This window comes from Cololabis saira, chromosome 1, assembly GCF_033807715.1.
Source record: "Cololabis saira isolate AMF1-May2022 chromosome 1, fColSai1.1, whole genome shotgun sequence".
Taxonomy (NCBI): Eukaryota; Metazoa; Chordata; class Actinopteri; order Beloniformes; family Belonidae; genus Cololabis; species Cololabis saira.
In genome coordinates, this window is record NC_084587.1 from 14,441,097 (window position 1) to 14,463,812 (window position 22,716).

The window sequence follows — 22,716 nt, forward strand, 5'->3', positions numbered from 1 at the left end:
CCATTACAATACTTATAGGCAACTAGTAATCATATCTTCTGCTCTCTGAAACACATGTTAATGCTCAATAGTACACATATATGGTTCTTTAATATATTTGCAAATATACTAAGATGCGTTCATTTTCAATGGCTTTTGTCCTAAATGGCTTTTTTTCCCCTTACATTACTTTTACTTTCATACTTTAAGTAGTTTTGAAACCAGTACTTTTATACTTTTACTTGAGTAAAAAACTTGAGTTGATACTTCAACTTCTACAGGAGTATTTTTAAACTCTAGTATCTATACTTCTACCTACGACGGAGTATTAGGGCCAAACTAAGACAAAAAAAAAATTGGAAATTACGAGAATAAAGTCATAATGAGAATAAAGTCGTAACATTACGAGAATAAAGTCGTAACATTACGAGAATAAAGTCGTAATTAATGAGAATATAATTTATGAGAACTCTAACAGGAAGAGCTTCTTCTCCCTGTGCTAAAATGAGGAATATTGAGCATCTTGTGAAGTTCTATTTATATATTTATAATATATTTAATATTACGACTTTATTTTCGTAATATTACGACTTTATTCTCAAAATATTACGACCTTATTCTCATATTATTATGACTTTATTCTTTATTTTTTGTCTTAGTTTGGCCCTAATACTCCGTCGTATCTACCTGAGTAATGTGAATACATTTGACACCTCTGCTAGGGAGTAAAACACAGTAAAATTGTAGCTCTACAAAGGTAAAAAAAAACCCATTAGGGAGCATTTTTTGGCAAAGCAGCAAAAAATGTCAGAACCCCGGTGTGTGATGACGTCAGCAGCTCAAGGGGCGGGGCTTCCCAGGCAGAAAAAACACTTCGGAAAACATCGACATTTTCCGTAAACGGTTAAGGATGGAGGAAGAGGCACGCAAGCTTCTCCAAGAAGGAATACGAAAGAAACTGGTCAGTCCCGGTAAAGGAGAACTGTCGACCTTCCCCAATGGCACCAAGGTAAAGCCAGTGTGCCTCCGCTTCAGTTGGTTTATTACATTTCCTTCTAAACTCATCACACACTGCGACGGAGCACATTAGCTGCAGCTGCTATCAGGGGTTTTTCTGTTTGCCAAAACGGTGATCACTTCAATCCGCGTTATATCAATATTTACGAATGTGGTTTAACACTTAGGACAAGCTTATGTGTTTTGACACCTTTGACTTTAAACCACATAAACCACACATTTCCTTTCCTCTTTTTTTTTTACCTTCACTGATTGTCCATCAGATGGAAAGATAGTGGGCGGGACAGGATGGCGTGTTTCTGATCGCTGATTGGTCGGCGTATGACGTCAATCGGGTTTTCCTTGCTGTGATTGGTCAGAATGTTGGTGACGCTGACGTTCTTCAGGCCCGTCAGAGAAGTGTAGTTTTATGTTTGTGGTCAAAACAAACAGTCTGCTGCATCTTTTTCGTGTGATATCACAGTAATCAATCAATCAATTAATTTTATTTGTATAGCACCTTTCATCCAGGTATATGAAATACAAAGTTCTTAACATTTTGACTGAAAAATAAGCATTATAACAGTCAAACAATTTTAGTTTGTTTATTTTTTTATTTTAGTTTATTTTGACTATAACAGTCAAAAATAAATATTATTATTATACAAATATATAAAATGTAAATATATAAAATTAATACATTTTTATACATTTTGTTTTATATACTATAAAACAAAAATAAAAACTGGGAGACCAATGCACACTGACATACAATATACAGGACTGTCTCAGAAAATTAGAATATTGTGATAAAGTTCTTTTTTTTCTGTAATGCAATTTAAAAAAAAAACAAAAATGTCATACATTCTGGATTCATTACAAATCTTTTTAGATAGGATATTTGAGTTTTCTTAAGCTGTAAGCCATGATCAGCAATATTAAAATAATAAAAGGCTTGCAATATTTCAGTTGATTTGTAATGAATCCAGAATGTATGAAGTTTTTGCATTACAGAAAATAAAGGACTTTATCACAATATTCTAATTTTCTGAGACAGTCCTGTACAATATAGTTAATTAAAATGAAATAATCAGTCCACAACAATAACATATAATAATAATAATAATAAAAACATTACAAGAAATAGATAAATAAATAAAACAAATACCTCTTAAAAAAAAAAATGTTAAACAGAATAAAACTATAAATTTTGATGCTACATAAAAGCCAGACCAAAGAGATGAGTTTTTAGTCTACGTTTAAAAATGTATTAATGGAAACTCATGTTTGAGATGACTACAGCAAGAATTAATATTAAAAAGAGATGTAGATCAATTAAGGCTAGAGAAATTTGGAATAGTTGTGATAACGACCTAAAAATGTGTAGTTCTATCTTTAAGTTTAAGGAAATGTTTAAAGAAAATACTGTAAATAAATATAAAACACTATAATTATAAAGTATACTATCAAAAACATTCTAGAATGTGAAACGTCAATTTTATATTTTGTCTTACTTATTTTTGTCTTCTTTATGTATTGTTTGTTTCCACGGAGTAATGCTAATGTCTCATATTTAAGCTGATCATAAGACGAAAAAGGTCGGCACTATAAGCTACGGCTTCAGCTACACCTTTTCGGCAAAAGAAATGTTTATTTTACCTTTTTCATCTTGTTTTGTAAAAAAGTGTGTACAAGCCAAAATAAAGATTCATTCATTAATTCATTCATGTAATGAAATGTAATGATTTTAACTGATCTGGTATTCCCTTTTGCTACATTTTATTCTCTTAATATCAGGTTGTGTTTCACTACCGCACCAGCCTGTGTGATGGCACAGTGCTGGATGACTCCAGAACCATGGGGGGCCGAAACAAACCTATGGAGCTCATCCTGGGCAAGAAGTTTAAGCTGGCTGCGTGGGAGAGAGTAGTCATCACCATGAAACAAGGAGAAATAGCAGAATTTACCTGCGACACTAAGGTTAGAATGGTGGTAATACTGGATATACTGCGATGTTGGTCCCTCTCAATCCTGACTGCTGCTGTCATCATCTCCATCCTCAGCACACAGCGCTGTACGCACTCGTGTCCCAGTCCCTGAGAAACATAAGTGTGGGTAAAGACCCTCTGGAGGGCCAGCGGCACTGCTGCGGCATCGCTCAGATCCACTCGCATCACTCTCTAGGACACAAAGATCTGGACAAGCTTCAGGCCGATCCGCAGCCTCTTGTCTTCACTATTGAGCTGCTGGAGGTGAGTAGGCGGGAGAACACTACCAGGTTTTAACACATTTAAAGGGTTTTTAGTCTTGCACATTTAGTTGTGATTAGGAATGGGCAATATTTTACCGTTCACGAAACACCGTCAAAATAATTCCCCACGGTAAGAATTTGTCATCTCGCGGTAAAAACGATAAATTCCCGTTGATGACGTTTTTGTGTAACAAACATGGCGGATCTGAGAGCGAGGAGCTCGTGGTTAAACGAGGCTCCAGCTCCGTTATCTGGAACTGGTTTGGATTTAAAAAGAGTGACGAGGAACAAACATCATCTATTATGTGCAGAGTCTGCAAAAACAGAAGGAAATGGTTGTTACATTTTGATATAACGTTTGACTATTAGGAAAAAAATTGCAATAGTATCTAATTTGTGGCATGTTACAACCACAGGTTAATTTGCACATTTTATTTATATTAGAAGAGGTCATCACTGATAGGATTTTATTTTCAGGGAACTTTTATTTATTTGTCCTGTTTCTTTATTTATCAGGTTGTAACTTTTTCTACTTTGTGATTTTTAAGCTAAGAAAACTTGAACAACGATGGTACTTTTGCCGTTTGCACTGTTATCCCACTGTTTAAGCCATACAGTTTGAATAAATGTTGAATCTGTTCTTACATTTCAAACTTGTTTCATTTGAGTCATTACAATTTTGCAGTACAGGTGTACTAATTTAATTGGTTTTTATTAATTCAATTTAATTGGTGTAGTTAAGTAGCATTTAGTATTCTTTTAGAGCAGTGTTTTGGGGGCTCCACAGACTGAATGTGGTCATAGATTTATAGTTAAAAAGATGGAGTTGAATTGGTATTTCTTTTATCGTTATCGGGATAAATGCCAGAAATTATCGTGATTAATTTTTTTGTCTATACCGCCCATCCCTAGTTGTGATGCTTATACAGTTTCGTGAAAGAGAGCACGACCTCTTATGAAACGACCACAGGGAATCACCGGTCCTTGTCTCCACAGTTTATGCTGCTCGTGGTGTGTGAAGACTTTCACGACATGCTTAGTGCTCCCTTTGTGCAGCTACCACAATCTACCGGCACATGGTTGCTAATCGTGTCCACTTCTTAATAACATCAGTGAAGTTATCTAGTGATAGACACTAGTCGCAAAGCTTAAATCAACTCAAACCATATTTTTTCACCAGATCTCACACTACCTTTGGGATATTTACCAGCTCTCTTGCTGCTACTTTTCTATGATCACTCTACTCCTTTGGTTAAAAAAAAAAGCTGAAAAGGATGTTTAAAAACAAAGGTTATACATTTATGAGATGACTGGCTTCTCTTTACGTCAGTTGAGCAAATGAAAAGATTTCCTGGATGCACAAAAAAAGATGAATTGACCTGTTGATGTGCTGTTGCTCTGTCTGCTCAGGTTCTTCCTCCAGGGTCGTTCCAGCTGGATATGTGGGCTATGACGGACAAAGAGAAGCTCGAGCTTGTGCCTCATGTCCACGAGGAGGGAAACACGCTCTTTAAACAAGGCAAAATTAAGGAGGCATCAGAGAAGTACTACAACGGCATCGCTTGCCTCAAAAATTTACAGATGAAGGTTAGGAAACATTTGGTCTTTTGTAGTTCTAGTTCTAGTTTGCAAACTTGAATGTTTTTTTGTCTTTGATTTGAATCCACTCGAAATACAGAATTGTGACTTCACGAAAAGATCACATCTTTGTGTTTCTGATCAGCCAGAATGCAGTAAAGTGATTCTGAATGCTTTGTGGTTTTTGACTCTTCATTCAGGAGCATCCTGGGGATGAAACCTGGATAAAGATGGACCAAAAGATCACGCCACTGCTTCTCAACTACTGTCAGTGCCTGCTACTGCAGGGCCAGTACTACGAAGTCATCGAACACTGCTCCTCCTTGGTCTTCAAATATGAGGGTACGGCTGTAATGTTGCTGTTCAGAAGTAGGCAGTTATTTATTGATTTAGTCCCTTTATTGCCACTGTAGTGCCAGTAAAAAACAATAACACTAGATAAAACTAGTCCAGCATTCCTAAAAATGAAACCTATACTCATATTTAACATGAAAAAGCTTATTTGCGCTGCTTTAAGTGTTTTCATTTACTGTTATCATCATTAGGAATGAAAATTGATAAGATTGTATCCCTATTGATGACATTATCGATCCGCTCATTGACTCCTTCTTTTTCAAGCTCAGATCAAGTTTTAATGAGGAAACAAATATACCGTACTGTATTTACACCAGCTCTAGTCCTCCACACAACTGCTTTACTTACGAGTTGTTCTGATCCCAGTAACAGTATCCAATGCTCCTGGTGCTGAAAATAATGATGTTGGCATCCGTGAATATCTACGAAGAAGATTCCCAGCTCTTCCTTGTTGCTCTGAATGCCAGCAGAGGAAGTTAGTCATTACCGCCTTGCAGTTCCCCCCTAGGAAAACTAGACCATGCTCATTATGCAAGGCTGCGGCTTCCACAAGTGGCAGAAATGTTGCTAAACATAACAAGCAAACCATATTAACCATTTCAGAAACCGTCACATTAAAAATGATTTTTAATAAATCAGGTCTGAACATTTTGCTTTTTAGATACAAAAGAAAGTCCAGAAAGGTGGAAGGGTGGAATAAATGGTGCTTTGATGATCAGATCCTGTTGGTTGTCTAAAAATGTTTATTTGCTGCATAATTTGTAACAGATTCGTAGGGGCTCTGAAACGACCAGCTTTACAACAGACATTTGGTCCTCCAATGTGTTCAAATGTCTTTTTATTTTACATATGTGTGGCAGCACTAAGTTTAATTCTTCTTTATTTAATACAGGGGTGTCAAATGTGCGGCTCGAGAGAGATTTTCATGCGGCCCGCGAGAAGTTTCCAATGCAAAAAACCGAAATGTTAATTTACTAAAAAGGAAGGCATAAATAATTGCCATGAATCGCAGCATATCCGATAATATATTTCTTCTACAAATCCATCGTTATTCCACAAAGAGAGCAGTTTTCAACATTTTTTTTAGTTTTCTAGAATGCATTTGCCGATTTTATTTCTTTGTAGACGGTCGTTTATTTTTATTAACTGACTACTATTATATATTTTCGCAGGAAAAATATCACTGCTAAAAAAGATGATAGAAGATATTTATTTGGAGAATTTCAGTTTTGAATACGAGGATAGTGACAAAGTAAAACAGTTAAAAAAGAAGTGCTGACTCTCGGCACACTGGCGTAAATATCCGCGCCAATTTTTAAAAATAAATACCGGTACACTTAATTGTACTGGAAAAATCTGTAAATCACAAAGAAACACTCTCGGATGTAATAAGAAAGATTTTGCTTTTAATTAAAATTCCTATAAAAGAAACATACTTGTTTATCTTTTAATTATAAAAAATTATTTTTATTATTTTTAAAATTATATTAAAAGTATCTTACATAATTTGAAAAAAAAACGAGAAATTTCAAGAAAAGACCCTGAAGAAATATATTTTACATAATTAGAGTGTAAACAAAGTGCATATTTCCTTTAAAATTAACTAAACTGATATTGGATTAGATAACAATAGTAAAAAAAAAAAAAGAATTAGAGAAAACATTTTCCGCACCGTTTTTGTTATTTTGAGCGTGCGGCCCGCGAGAAAAGAATTGGTCAAATCCGGCCCGCCAAGCAAAATTAGTTTGACACCCCTGGTTTAATAGATACGTATCTTTATTTGATATTCATTTAAAAGGGACTCTTTTTTTTCTCCACAAAATGAATAAAACACTGGTATTGGATCCGTGCTCTCTGAGTACTCTGAACCGTCCAAAGCCTGAGTATCGGAGGGAAAAAGAAACTGTGTCAACATTTGTACTTTACTGTGTCAGAGCTACACGCAACCGTGACACATCAAAATAAATGTCTTAAGTCACGTTGTTGATTCGGTACATTTTCAGCACCAGGTGGCTTCGATAAAAGTTTAGACGCTGACCGCATCATCCTGGGGTTTCCTTTGCAGGGAATTTTCTACCAGATTAAACCTCACTTGGCCATAAATCATCTAGATGCCTTCAAAGTTGTTTTAAAGTAGATATTTGCTGGATATGCAATGAATTCAGAGCTTGGACCAGTTTTCAATTAATTTGACCCATTTTGGAATGAAATGTGCAAAACTGAGAAACTAAAATGATCTTTGTGTCTCTAAAGTTGTTCACTAATTGAATTAATCTGTCTCAGGGCAGATGTATATCTGTTTTAGGAGTAAAACTGTGGAACTCATTAGATAATGACCTTAAACTAGCAAATTCAATAAAAGCATACAATATATTACTCAAAGCAAAGGTAATGGACACATATATAGAAACACGATAAGCAAACAAAGTAGAATGCACACATGCATGAGATAAAATGACAACTTAAATTGGTTTTGTCGGTTTCCTTAGCATCTTTTCACTTTCTGTTTTCAGAGCTATCATTATTATTATTATCATTATTATTGCTATTATTATTATTATTATTATTATTATCATCATTTTTGTTATTATTATTATTTTGTGTAGACTTATGATACTTCATTTGTTCTTTTTGTATTATATTTTTTTGTATTATATTCAATACAGCTTCAAGCCCAGACCTTTTCAGTCAAATAATCACAATGTTGACCAGGGAAAAACCTGTATCATCTTGTTTGTTGATTTTTGTTTGTGATTGACCGAAATAAATATTAACTAACTAACTAAAACTAACCTCTCGGAAGACAAAAAGAACATAATCAAACATCCGCCATTGGTATGTTTTTGTTTGAACTGAGACTAGACGGTTTCTATTGAACGTTTTTAACCCTCCCCTCCAGATAACGTGAAGGCCTACTACAAGCGGGCCAAAGCTCACGCTGCCGTTTGGAACGAGACGGAGGCTCGAGCAGATTTCAACAAGGTGCTGGAGCTGGACCCGTCCCTGGAGCAGTCCGTGAGCAAGGAGCTGAAGGCCATGGAGGAGAGGATCCGCTCCAAGCAGAAGGAGGACAAGGGCCGTTACAAGGGCCTGTTTGACTACAACACACGGCCGGCCACCGCCACGACAGTGAGTCCAAACACTTAACCAAAGGAGACGCTCGTGCATTAATGAGTGTTTTAGAGTGTGTTTTAAAGTGCTACCTTCTGTCCTCTTCTTCCTTTGCAGGGATGAATCTCATAACAGATTGGATTCATGGATGCCAATGAATTTCAAGATGGAGAAGAAACAGAAGACACTCCTGGTGTTTTAGTTTGATCAACGCACCCAAGTGCAACGTGTTGCCAACCTGCTCTTCATCACACATACATGCAAACGCAATTTGCATTCCTGCCACTCTTCTGAGAAAACGTTCTAAATTTAGATGTGGGGCTCTGATGAAAACTTCTGCACTCGCCTGCAAGACCCCTTCATTCTGTGCATTATATCTGTAATGCAACTTACATTTGATTTTCATTTAGTTATTGGTCTCCTAAGGTTTCAAAAATATAAAAAAAAAAAATGTGAGCAGCTTACTAAGTGAGCAGTGAGTTTACCTTAGCAAGAGGTTTTTTAATTTTCCTTTGCCCTTCACACCACAAACACCAGTTCACAGAGGAATACAATTCCAGAGACACCCTCCCTTAGGAAAATACTATTATTCTACTTGTTTTGTACAAGGACACATGATGTACTCCTATGTGGACCTTAGCCGTCCCGTCACAGTCGAGGCACCGTCACCACGTGAAAGCTGGAACCATGAAACCAAACCATTCTGTGACAATCACTGAATAAAACACACAGATTGTGTTTTCTTCGCTTTTTTTTCTCCTATGTGCTTATGTCATATTTAAAAAAAAATACTACAATTATTTTGTTTTGTTCTTGAGATGTATTCAGCTAAAACTCATAACAGCAAGAGCTACTCATTTCTCTACATGTTGTGAAGCAATGAGTCATTAACCGAGGTTGTGATTATGTAACTGAAAATAAACTTGCTTATTCCCAGCTTGTCTTTGTTTTGGATACATGTACTTCAAATTCCCTTTTAGATTAATTAGGAGCGTCTTTGGGTCACAATTATGTGCAGGTGTCTGTAAATCTAAGTCGGTGGTTTGATTCCTTGATGGTCTGTAAGACATTGACGCCCACGTCGCCCCCAGCGACCTGTGTAAAATAGTCCAAGCACAGCCTTAACTCTTAACCCTTAACCCTTGTGCTGTCTTTGGGTCAAAAGGACCCAATTCTTATATCCTTCTTTCCTCCTGCCATGCTCTCTCCTTCCTTCTTCCTTTCCTCTTTTCCGCCTTTACTCCTTTTTCTTCCTACCTCCCTTTCGTCATTCTTTCCTTTATTACCTTCTTTGCTTTTCCTTCCTTCTTTCCTTATTTTCTCCCTTCCTCCCTTTTCTTTCCTTTTCTCCATTCCTTCCTCCCTCCCATCTTTCATTTCTTTCTCCCTTCCTTCCATCTTTTCTCCCTTTCCTACATCCTTCTTTTCTCCTTTCTTCCCTTCCTTCCATCTTTCGTCCCTTCCATCTTTTCTCCCTTCCTTCTTTTCTCCCTTTCCTACTTCCTTTCTTTTTTCCCCTTCCTTCCTTCTTCTCCCTTCTTTCATTTTCTCCCTTCCTTACTTCCTTCCTCCTTTCTTCCTTCTTTCCTCCCTTCCATCTTTTCTCCCTTTCCTACTTCCTTCCTTTTTTCCCTTCCTTACTTTTCTCCCTTCCTTACTTCTTTCCTTCTTTTTTCCCTTCCTTACTTCTTTTCTCCCTTCCTTACTTCCTTTTCTCCCTTCCTTACTTCCTTCCGTCTTTTCTCCCTTTCCTACTTCCTTCCTTCTTTTCTCCCTTCCTTCTTTTCTCCCTTTCCTACTTCCTTACTTCTTTTCTCCCTTCCTTACTTCCTTCTTTTCTCCCTTCCTTCTTTCCTCCCTTCCATCTTTTCTCCCTTTCCTACTTCCTTCCATCTTTTCTCCCTGCCTTACTTCCTTCCTTCTTTCCTCCCTTCCATCTTTTCTCCTTCTTTCCTTCATTCCTTTTCTCCCTTCACCCTCCCTTGACCCAAAGACAGCACAAGGGTTAAGATATTTGTATAAACTTCTTAACACGAGTGCAGCGTAAACGTGTAGTGCTTTAAGTGATTAAGAGCAGCGTTTCCTAAGTGGAGCTGCATCAAGGACCTCTTATGGAGATGAATGGCTGGAGAGATGAGGTCAGACAGGACTGTGATGTTTTCAGATAGTGTAATCTGCAGTGAGAGAAGGTAACACATGAAAGAAAACTTAGAATACGTGTGAATAAAAGGAAAGCAGGTGGAATGGTGAAGAAGGTGATGGGAGTTTAAATACTCGGGGTCAACTATGGAGAGTATGGAAAGAAGGTGCAGGAAGGAAGGAAGGAATGGGAGATTATTTCCTGGAGAGATCTGTAACAGAGAGCAGGAAAAGGAAAGGTTTACACGAGTCCAGCTCTGCTCTATGGACTGGAGATGGTTGTACAGACCAAGACACAGGTGGCAGAATAGGAAATGTTAACATTTTGTTTGGGAGTGATGAGGACGGACGGGATTAGAAATGAAGACACCAGAGGGCCATGGTTGAACATGACGGAGAGAAAGAGATGCCAAATTGAAATGCAGAGAAGAGAGATAGAGAAAGATGCTGCAAATGATGCAAGAGCTTTCTGAATGTAGCGAAAGAGGACAAGGAGTCGGTTGGTGAGACGGAGGAAGATGCAAAAGACGGGGCGAGACAGGAACAGGTGATCCGCGTAGGCGACTCACAAAGAGAAAAGCTCAAAGACGTCCTTCCTTTGAATGGAGCACAGATTTCAGATGTGACCTTCGGTCTCAGATGCGATGTACTCGGTGAGTTTATTGCCAGAAAAAGTTTCCAAAAAGCTGACTTGGTGTGTACAGTTTTATTTGGCAATAATAATAAAAAAAAAAAAATTGAGGCTTAATTAGAAACATTTTATCAAAATGTGGCTAGCCTCTTTGTCCTCAGAAGTTATAGGGGGAAAAAAAACTCATTCCTTTTTTCTTTTTTTTTTGTTTTCTGTTATTTAATCAAGATAAACATACTGAACTGCAAAAATCTGATTTACAAAATTTCCAGAGTAACAAACTGACTTGATGTACAGGAATCTAAATGTGTGCTTACTCTGCAAAATGTCAACACAGCAAGGGTGAACTAAAGAAAAAGGTGCATCTTGAAAAGATTTAAATCAAGAGGGAACATTCAGTGGCTGCAGAATGATTAACAAAATATAAATAAGAGGTCCAGCGCAATCAATGACTTAATTGACAAAAATGCCAACTTTCAAAGTCAACTGCCGTTACTGAACAAAATAAACTTTGTGTGTTCACATTAGTTTTCCACACACTCCTTAAATAGATTCTTTTTTTTGCATCTGCTCCATATGTTGGAGAAAATTTGACATCAGCAATGTAAGTTTAGGAAAAAGCCGTGAACAATAAACACAGGAAAACATATATACCTATAAAAGCCAACAAAGTAAGCAGAAAGTTGGAGGATGAAGACTGGTTGTAAAATATCCAACGAGGGATGATGACGATGTCGAGGGCAGGTTTCTACAAGGAGAGGTGAAGGGATGCTTCGAGGTTATGTGCGGGCGCTTCTCTCCGTTTCTGCAAGACATTCCCTGACCAGTGCACGGGCATGGATTATACCTGGATGAGAGGAACACGAGGTCCATTAGGAAAAGTTGAAAGTGACATACAGGGTCTAATACTTCAGCTTAGGGGTGTAACAATATATCGTGCCACGAAATTTCGCGATACAAAAACGTCACAATACGTGTTGTGGAGGTGACAAACTGTATCGCGATATTGGGTTATTAATATTAATCTATTGTGTTGACTAGTAACGTGCATCCGACCACGTCGACCACAGATAAACTGACTAGTGTCGTCATAGTCCCTAATTTACATCAGAATATAAAGAATATATTTATAAAATAATGAACCCTGAATTACCAAAATAACCTTCTTAACAAAAATAAATCTCCTCTTACACTTATAAGGTGAGCATGAATTAATATTTTTTATGATGTAAAATTGTATGTATTTACTTTTATTTATTTATTTATTTAATTTTAGTTGTTAAATTTCTGGAAAAGAAAAAAGTCAAATCATTCATGAGAGAAACTATTCAGATTGTGGCAAAATATTTTTACTTGTATGAAACTGAAGATGCATAATGCAAACCTGACATTTACTTTTAGTTCAGTTTGTGGAAAATGGTTTGCCTGGCTTTCGTATCGTGCGATTAGTGTATCGTTACACCCCTACTTCAGCTACAGCAGAACTAAGGACTGTCAGTTTTTTTTAAATAACAATAACAAGAAAATTGTGGGAAAAAAAAATTCCATCTAATTCTAACTGGACATCTTTCACTCAACTGTGGCCACTTTGGTTTTATTGCTGCAGCATTTGTACTGCAAACATGGAAACAGCACTGTGTTTGGACCAAAAACTGGCCGGGCCTTGCATCGGGCAAAGCTCAAGAAAAGTTTTCTTTTCCATCATTTGATGACAGAGTTACCACCTTCCCTGAAAACTTGGACCTCACATGATTTAAATAAGCAATTCATGACACAAATCAGTGCTCACGAAAAATTATAACTTGTACTGGCGACAAAAATACCTCTCTTTAGCCTCTCCATCGCGCTCTTGCTCCCGGCGTACGTCGGCCTGATCTCGCGGCTCATCTCCTCGATGACGGACAGAAGCTCGCTGTAAGTGGATCCTTGGGACACTTTGACAGGCTGAACATTTGCACAGATGTAGAAAGTTTGGGGAAATAGGAAACAAAAAAAAAAAATCCATCAGAACTTGTCACAGCTGAAAATGTATATCAGACAGCAAAACTCTTGTGATTACATGCCTCCGCTGACAAGTTATACCGCAAAGGAATATGTTGACACTTGTGTAGATTGTGAAGGGAATGGAAACGATGTTTTCTCATTTGTGAAACATTACATTGATTAAACTTAAGTTTGTTGAGTCGTTTTGTACCATTAGTTCTGCTTCATGCCTACTGCAGGAGATATAAGACACATTACAGCTGCCAGATACGCCTTCCTTGTATGTGTCCACGTGCTTGGACAAACAAGCAAAGTTGCAGCAAGGATGATAATTTGGTTTCCATAAATGCTCTTTTATTTATTTGCTGTTTAAAAGTAGAAACAATTAATGAAAGAGCAACATTTCTTTTAAGTGAAAACATCTGTTTCCATTACTCTTTTGCACAAAAGATTAGATCTGTGAATTTGCGATAAAGGTGGCGCTGCAGGGGGTCGTGTTTCCATTGAACAGTGTTTTTTGAATGAGCGTATTTTTCTTAATGTGAGAATTCTCCACAAAGCAACAAAAAAGAAAATCCCAACATTAAAGCAGATAAACAAAAGTGTCTTTAATTTGACAAATTATTGCAATTGCTGCTACCCCTGTTGAGAAAATAGTCAGATGATGAAGGCAGCTGATCATTCAAAAGATTATTCAAAGGCAAAGCCCTGATGTAATGCGTGATGATTAAGTAGTGTTACAGCACAACTACACAGCTCCGCCCTCTCAACCCACCAAGATGAAGAAGGTCAACAAGTCAAGAAAAATGTTCCAATCAAATCTTCCTTTCCGCTGTGTCTAATTAACGCAAACAAATCTCGACTTTTTGGATCGATACCCACTTCAATCAGGCCCAGATTCAGCTTCCCCTCTCAGTATTTCACCCCTTCCCACATGGTGCACAAGCCTGCGGCTGACTAACAGCAACAACCCTCAAGCACATGGAAGAATAATTAGTACAGAAAGAGCCGTTTCTCTGGTGCCACTTTAAAAGTCTGGAAATCTCTGATTGTGAATTAACTAAAACACATTCTGTTTGCGACAATGTTGCTGAACTGATGACTGAATCTTCAAGCTTCTCAGTCTTTTGTTTCTTATAGTGAAACTCTGATAAAAATAACATATACTAACATTTGTAGTGGTGAAAGATAAGGAGATCTTTCACAAAAATTATTTAATTTCAAATGATAAACTACAGTGATGCATTTTGTCCAAAATGAGCTGGAACATTTGATTAGAACAAGTATTAAATGTTATATATAAATGTGTGAGACATTTTGCAATAGCTTACTGTCAAATATTTTATATATTTTGCCATATTAAGGACACATGCAAAGTGGAAAACAAATGTCATACAATGCCAAAAATGCCTTGAGCGAGGAGTATTGTGAGTATGAATGTATCGCAGACGTTACCTGAACGAAGCCCATAGAGGGCGGGCCAAAGTCACTGAAAGCTGGCCTAAAGTTGGATGACGAGGGAAGAGACGGGGAAGGCACCGAAGAACCTGAGCAGAAATATAAAAAAAAAGATATGCAACATGAAAACCTGAGCAGATGAGGCGAAATACTGACAAGAAACCTTTGTTTTCATATCTTACAAACCGGTTACATTTTTTAAATGGCACCACTTTTTAGGACTAAAAGTACTGAGAATCTCACATTACAAACTGACAGCGTTTACATGCATCAATAACCCTTTTAAAACCGGAATATTAGCAATAACCCAGTTTTGCACGGCCATGTAAACACCAATAACCCCTTTGAATAACCGGAATTTGCTCATATTCTGGTTTTTAAAAACCCGAATATGACCCCTGGGTTACTCCTTTTCTAACCCGAATATTTGGTCATGTAAACGCCTAACGGGATATCCCCATCAAACGGAACATGAATTTGTTTTCTGCGCATGTTCTTTTCGCAAGGAATCCTGGTCTTTTGAGTCCAGGAAATACTTATAAACATGGCGAAACGCAAGACCACGCCACACTTTTGGAGTGAGGAAGAGACTTATCACTTCATAATGAAAGATATGAAGATTTTGGCATTTGTAGACGGTAGAAAGTACCGGGATAGCGAGATTTACAAGAAGGTGAGAGAAAAGTTGCGCAAAGCAGCATTTGTACGAATGCCAGACCAGATCAAGCTCCGCTGGAAGACACTGAAAAAGGCGAACTACAGGGCAGAGAAACAAAACGAGTTCTACTGGGCTGCTCATTATCCGCCGTGCTGCAGTTATTGTTGTCGTTTTTGAATTTGGATACAGGAAGAAGAAGCAGAAATGACGGGAATTGCGTCATCACGTTCTCCTCGCGTCGCTGGTTTGATGGAGATATCCCAAATGATTAATTACCATGTAAACAGGGTTTGCCCTGTTTGCTCACGCATGTAAACGGAATATTCCGAATGTTTCAGTAACCGGAATATTAGCAATAACCTGAATTTTGACTGCATGTAAACGTAGTCTCTGTTAGTGGATCTGTGATTGGAAGTCATACTGCAGAAGTCCTGGGGGGTGCCGTAAAGTCTTGTATATATGCGCAAAGCTCGATTTCTCCACCTTGCTGTAGTTTGGGAATTTTCTAGATATAGTAAACTGTCTAAGAGTTATGATTACAAGACGTAAAAATACTTACTAAATGCTAAAATACAACATGTCATGTCCAGACTTTTGAAGCACAGTGTATACCTTTACATACCGGTAGTTTGTTTTTTATAGTCTCAAATGAGCAAAATTTGCTCATCACACATATTTTTGACTGACGCAACCATTTTCAATTTCTTCTAGTGACTTGGCACATGCCTTAAACAACTTTTGTTTAATGTTGTTACACATAATAGCTAAAAAAAATGCTTTAAGGTATTTTACAATTCATAATCCGATAAGTCGATTAATCGTTTCAATAATCAATAGATTCACTGACCAATAAGACCAATAAGTTTATTACCTATTTTGAGTAAAATAATGGAGAGAATTGTGTTTGAAGAAATTCAGTTTTATTTTTCAAAGAATAATTTATTTACTGATTTCCAGCACGCATACAGGGAAAAATACTCCACAGCAACAGCCTTAACTCAGATGGACGACTGGTATAATAATCTCAAACAAAAGAAAATTATTGGAGCTATTTTTCTTGATTTTTCTGCAGCGTTTGATATTGATATCATGAGTTAATATTAGAAAAACTAAAACGTTATGGTTTTTCTTCTTCTGTATTGTTAACAATTAAGAGTTATTTGAGCGAGAGACAGCAATTGGTTTATTTTAATGGAAGTGAGTCAGATATAAGGTATGTTAAACATGGAGTACCTCAAGGAAGTTGCCTTGGGCCTCTTTTATTTTCTATTTTTACTAATGTTTTCCCTTTGGTATTACATAAAGCACACATGGCATTGTATGCGGATGATAGTACAATTTATTTAACAGAAGAAACAATTAGTGATTTAAATACAAATTTAAGAGAGGAAATTAAATTAGTTATGGATTTGATTAATAGCAATAAACTTATTTTGAATGTGTCGAAGACCACTGGGATGATTGTTGGAACAAACCACACATTGAGTACGAATCCAAGGCTTGACCTTACCATTAATATTGAAACAATCAAACAAGTTAATGAAGTTAAACTGTTGGGGATTATTATTGATAATACATTAACATGGCACAAACACATACAGAGAATAGTAACAAAAATTGGAAATATTTTATCAATGATCAGGAGATGCAAAAAATATCTTACGCCACAAACGACTAATCAAGTAATTCAAGCCTTGGTTTTGTCACATCTGAATTATTGTACTGTTGTCTGGTCAAACACATCATTGGGAAATATAAGAAAGCTGCAACTGGCTCAGAATAAAGAATAAAGCAGCACGTGTTGCTCTTTCATGTGGAAGAAGGACAAATGTTGCTAAAATGCATGACAGTCTCTGTTGGATAGATGTAAGAAATAGATTTTTGTACTTGTTGATGGTTTTTATAAGAAATGTTATTATTACAAAAATGCCAAGACTTTTGTATAGAAAAATTAACCTTCAGTTCAGAAACACATAACTATTCAACAAGACATGCTGCTAGAGGTTGCTTTACCTTACCAAAATCTAACATCTGCTGGCACAGTGATATACAGAGCAATGAAGGAGTGGAATTCACTTCCTGATTATGTAACGCAACAGAAAAATGTGCTAAGTTTTAAAATGAAACTAAAGGATTATTATTAAACACAAAATTTTAAGGATTAATATTTAATAATTAATTAATTAATTAAATAATTAAATATTTAACTCATATTGATGGGTCATGGCATCTTTGCAATGTAACAAAGTATTCGTGATGATTCAATGTAGGAGCTTGTCTTGTATGTTTTCCTGTTTATATGTTTTTTTTGTGTGAACTTTGTGTTTCTGTATATATTTGTGATTATGAATGAGTATTTTTTCTGTTTGGTTTGTATTTGAATTCATCTTTATTTCGGCTTGTACAGAACAAGATGAAAAGGAAAGAAGAAAAAAAAAAAAAACATTTCTTTTGCCGAAAAGGTGTAGGCTGAAGCCGTAGCTTATAGTGCCTACCCTTTTTTCTTATGATCAGCAAAAATATGAGACATTAGCTTTTACTTAGTGGAAACAAACAATACATAAAGAAGAAAAAAATAAGTAAGACAAAATATAAAATTGACGTTTCACATCCTAGAATGTTTTTGATAGTATACTTTATAATTATAGTGTTTTATATTTATTTACAGTATTTTCTTTAAACAATTTCTTAAACTTGACGATAGAGCGACACATTTTTAGGTTGTTATTACAACTATTCTAAATTTCTCTAGCCTTAATTGATGTACATTTCTTTTTAATATTAGTTCTTGCTGTCGTCATCTCAAACATGAGTTTCCCCCTCAGGTCATAGCGGGTTTCTTTTATCTGGAACAGGTCCTGAATGCAGTTTGGAAGCAGTTTCTGCTGGGCTTTAAAAGCAAATAAAACCGTTTTCTGCTCTACTACATCATGGAATTTTAAGTTATTATATTTAATAAAAATATTATTTGTTGTTTTATAATAGTCAGATCTATTAATTATCTTTAAAGCTCTTTTCTGTAATAGAAAAATAGGGTTTGTATTTGTTTTATAGGTGTTACCCCATGTCTCCACACAATAAGTCATGTATGGAACAATGAGTAAGTTATTGTGTGTACACTGTATTGTCACTCATGAGATTATGAAGACCCCAGGAAGAATAGCTGCTGCTTTGCAAAAGCTAATGGGGATCTTAATAAAACAAACAAACAAACAAACTGACTGTGAAAACAGCCACTGTAGAACTGGTAAGCCAAATATTGATTCATGATATTATGCCCGAGAGCTGATACCGGCCCTAACAAGACCGTCTCAGAGTACCTGGTGGGGTGTGGTTGGAGCCGGATGGAGCTGGTGCGATGGGTTTGTAACTCATGGCGATTTCAGCTGGCAGCTCCACGTACAACGCGCTGCTTCCTCCGGCCCCGTCAACCCGGTGCTTATACAGCTTTACTGGTGGTGATGAGCTCCTAAGAGCTGTTTCAAAACAAACACAGATGCAAAATGACATACATTTTATGATTTTTACATTTCACTGGTAATTATTTATATGCAAAAGAGTGGACTGCGAGTGGGTATATGAACTGAACTTGAATGTAGCAAGAGATCAGTAGAGGGAGCAATGCATTGTATGCAGTAGCGGTAACTCTGTTAAATTATGTTATGATTAAGAGACCATTAAATCAAAAGCCAAGCCTATTTATTGGTTGATTTACATTTCTACCATCACCTATGGTTATCACTTGTGGGTAAAGGCTGAAAGAACAAAATCACAAATACAAGCAGTTGAAAAGAGTTTCCTCTGCAGGGATGCTGGACTCTCCCTTAGACATAAGGAAAGAAGTTCAAATATCCAGAAGGGACTCGGAGCAGAGCTGCTGCTCCTCATCACTGAGAGGAGCCTTTTGAGTTAACTGTTGGACGACTCGGGGAGGTGTTTCAGGCAACTGAGAGCAGACCTTGAAGACCCAGCACGGGAAGGTTATACCTCTCTATGTTCCTCAGCGTCCTCCTGGAGGTGCTAGAGGAGATGGGCAAGGAAAGAGAGGTCTAAGCCCTCTGCTTGGGCTGCTAACCCCATGACCTGAACCCGGTCATTGGAAGATAATTGATAGATCTTTGCCTCATCATATCTCCTTTAAACACATTTCAGTAATTATTTTACAACTAATACACAAAGCAAGCCCAGATGGGACTTTGAATCTAACTTTTGGTTAGTCCAACTGAGGATGCAGTGACTCCACGGACACTAGGAATGGGCGATGTTTTACCGTTCACGATATACCGTCAAAATAATTCCCCACGGTAAGAATTTGTCATCTCGCGGTAAAAATGATAAATTCCCGTTGATGACGTTTTTGTGTAAAGCCGGATTTATGGTTCTGCGTTAAATCGGCGCACAACGTACGTGTGCGGGAGGGAGGGAAGGAGGGAGGGAGGGAGGGAGGGAGGAAGGAAGGAAGGAAGGAAGGAAGGAAGGAAGGAAGGAAGGAAGGAAGGAAGGAAGGAAGGAAGGAAGGAAGGAAGGAAGGAAGGAAGGAAGGAAGGAAGGAAGGAAAAATTCCTGTTGATGACGTTTTTGTGTAACAAACATGGCGGGTCTGAGAGCAAGGAGCTTGAGTCATTACAGTTTTGCAGTACAGGTGGACTCATTTAATTGGTTTTTATTAATTCAATTTAATTGGTGTAGTTTAGTAGCATTTAGTATCTTTTAGAGCAGTGTTTTGGGGGCTCCAAAGACTTAATGTGGTGATAGATTTATAGTTACAAAGGTGGAGTTGAATTGGTATATTTTTTTTTGTTTTAATCGTCATTTTTATCGTTATCGGGATAAATGCCAGAAATTATCGTGATTCCATTTTTAGTCCATACCGGCCATCCCTAACGGACACTCACACCACGTGTATTTAAACTTGTTTGTTCATATATTTGATGCACTTATATAGAGTACAGATTGCGACTAAGAAAAAGACATTGTGCAGATAAGTAGGGAGCCTCATCCACCTTTTTCTAATTTCTGCAGCATATTTGGGAATCATATTGAGCCTCAGAATGTTGCATCCAGCAACATTATATGTAATATGTAATATATATATATATATATATATATATATATATATATATATATTAAAGATTCTGGGGTCAATGTGTCAGAATCAGAAGTGGCTTCACATGATTTGTTTTTGACTACAGCTCAAGACTGAAACTAATAAATAAAACCTCCCTACTTCTACCACAATAGGACATGAATAAATAAATATATGACTGGAACAGAAACGGAGGATCTTACTTCGGATCAAAAACAAAACAAAAAAAGATGCAGGGTCTAAAAAACCCAGATATTTGTCAGAAAAATGATCAGTCTTGAAAATAACTGAAGGTTTTCAATTCTTCTAAATATAATCATCTATTCTGTAAATAACTATAACTTCTGACTGTTAACTACTTCATAAGTTCAAAACTCCCAGACCCCTGAGGTTCATCTGGATCTGGTTTGTTGTGTGTCCCAAGAACCAGAACCAAGCAAGGTGAGGCAGCGTTCAGTTATTCTGCTCCTCACCGGTGGAACAAACTTCCTGTAGACCTGAGGTCTGCTCCAACTGTAGATCCTTTAAATCAGGCCTAAAAACATTACTGTTTACTGAAACGTACTCTTAAATTAAATACTTACCTGCTGTATTCTACTGCCCTTATTTTTAACAGCTTGTGCTTTTTATTATTGTACTTCTTTTCTTATCATCTTATTCTTAATTCTTTCAATCTTATTTGTTATTTACTGTTTAATTATGTCTTGCTGCTTTTAATGTTGATGTAAAGCACTTTGAATTACCTTGTGTTGAATTGTGCTATATAAATAAACTTGCCTTGCTTTGTCATAAACCCCTCTCTTACCACTATATGAAACACAGAATTCCGCTTTAAATCCAATTCAGGTTATTTGTGCAGCACTAACTCACAACACGTGTTTTGTTTCCCAGGGCACTTTATGAACTAAACAAGTTATCAATGTCTAACTAAGTGCACTCCAATTCAATAAAGTTACTATTCACTCACTCATTCATTAGAGTGAAATATAATTGTATTTGGCATTGTAAAAAAATACATTTAAAACACATTTAAACCATAATAACAGCTTTCAGTTTCTCATTCAGGTCGATGTTGTTGACGGCGTACCCTACGGCGTTAGGTACGCGGCGACGCCGTAGGCTCTGCGACGATTTAACGCGGAACCATAAATCAGCCTTGAGAGACACACAAGGAAGGTGCAGAACTAACTACTTCTCAATAAAAAAATAAATTAAAAATCATTAGTATCATAATGATTAGATAAATACATTAATGAATTAAGACAACAAAACTAGTATTTGATAAGGTTTTTTTGGGATTAGCTAGCTTTTGCCGGTTAGCATAACAGAGGTAAGACCCGGAAAGGGAACAAAATGGTTGTTTATGGTCGTTTATTTTTGTCAGATCGTAGAGCAATCCTTACTACACCTTAAAAATTCAAAAAAGATGCAGATAATTGTTACTTTGTACCTTTGTAGAGAGCTTTAATCTTCCGTGGGACGAGAGTCTCTTCCTCTGTGTGTGAGCATGCGCACAACGGACACTCGACTGTTTTTTTTGTTTTTTTAAATTCCCGTCGATATGATTGGTTGTTGGAGATCCCCACTGTGACGTAGGTTCATTACTATAAACCGCTGCAAGGAAGTTCATCAGAATATCTAACAGATCTTATTTTTCTCATAAATCAAGATCAAAACAAAGTGATTACTCATATCTTTCTACAAGAACTTAAAAGTAAAACCGCAGGTTTATCTTACTGGTCATATTTGATAGCGGAAGTGTCAATTGAGAGAAAGTTTGCACCAATACATTTTTCTTGATAAATTAGGTCAGTTGAAGTATCTTTGAAAATTATGCATAGACTTTATGAAATTATTATAATCCTTGAAGACTAAAACAGAGGTTAGTGTAGATTGTATTTTTTGTCACTCACGCAAAATTTTATAAAAATGCTTTATCCTTTGTTTTATTGAACCTATTTTTAAAATGTTTATGATCTGTGACATCACATTTCCTCAATAATAAAAACAGAAATGGTCTTATCAACTTGTTTCCTCAATCATGATACTCCTACCTGCGTTTCTGTTCATCCTGCAATTAAAATAATTGAATCTGTTTATTTGTTTGCTAACAGAACAGGAAGTCAAATGTAAAAACAACTGCAAATATGATACTTCTTTAAGATGAAAGAGTAAAAGCTTAGTCTGCCGCCCATTAAAACACCCTTTTTTGTATGAATGTGGTTAGCTTGCATTCCAAACTATATGAGTCAAAAGCAATTTGTCATCTCTTTTGCCAAATTGAATGGGGGGATGAAAAAAACAAAAATAATTTCTGCTAATTGCATATTACTGTTGCAATAATTAGACAAAATGGTATGGGATGACAAATGTTTAAAATAAATTACAAACTATACTTTGATTTTGATTTCATTGCAGTGAGCAAGAAGTCAATATAATTCATAATTCATAGCTTGTTAGCTCTGCAGCCCAGTCAAGTTAAGTTGGGATGG

General features: G+C 36.6%; 2 protein-coding genes across 2 annotated transcripts; one reads left to right on the top strand and one right to left on the bottom strand.

The window, feature by feature from the left end:
• The first annotated feature begins 852 nt into the window (after nt 1–852).
• On the top strand, nt 853–9,208 carry aip (aryl hydrocarbon receptor interacting protein). The gene is made up of 7 exons (XM_061745500.1): nt 853–988; nt 2,773–2,955; nt 3,039–3,227; nt 4,637–4,813; nt 5,005–5,146; nt 8,058–8,287; nt 8,387–9,208. The coding sequence occupies exons 1-7, from the start codon at nt 890–892 to the stop codon at nt 8,390–8,392; spliced, it is 1,026 nt and encodes a 341-aa protein (XP_061601484.1). The 5' UTR covers nt 853–889; the 3' UTR covers nt 8,393–9,208.
• A 1,891-nt stretch (nt 9,209–11,099) lies between these two features.
• cdk2ap2 (cyclin dependent kinase 2 associated protein 2) lies at nt 11,100–21,743 on the bottom strand. The gene is made up of 5 exons (XM_061730029.1): nt 21,675–21,743; nt 18,459–18,614; nt 14,478–14,569; nt 12,863–12,983; nt 11,100–11,886 (listed from the first exon to the last, which is right to left on the bottom strand). The coding sequence occupies exons 2-5, from the start codon at nt 18,511–18,513 to the stop codon at nt 11,819–11,821; spliced, it is 336 nt and encodes a 111-aa protein (XP_061586013.1). The 5' UTR covers nt 18,514–18,614; nt 21,675–21,743; the 3' UTR covers nt 11,100–11,818.
• Between the last annotated feature and the right edge of the window lie 973 nt (nt 21,744–22,716).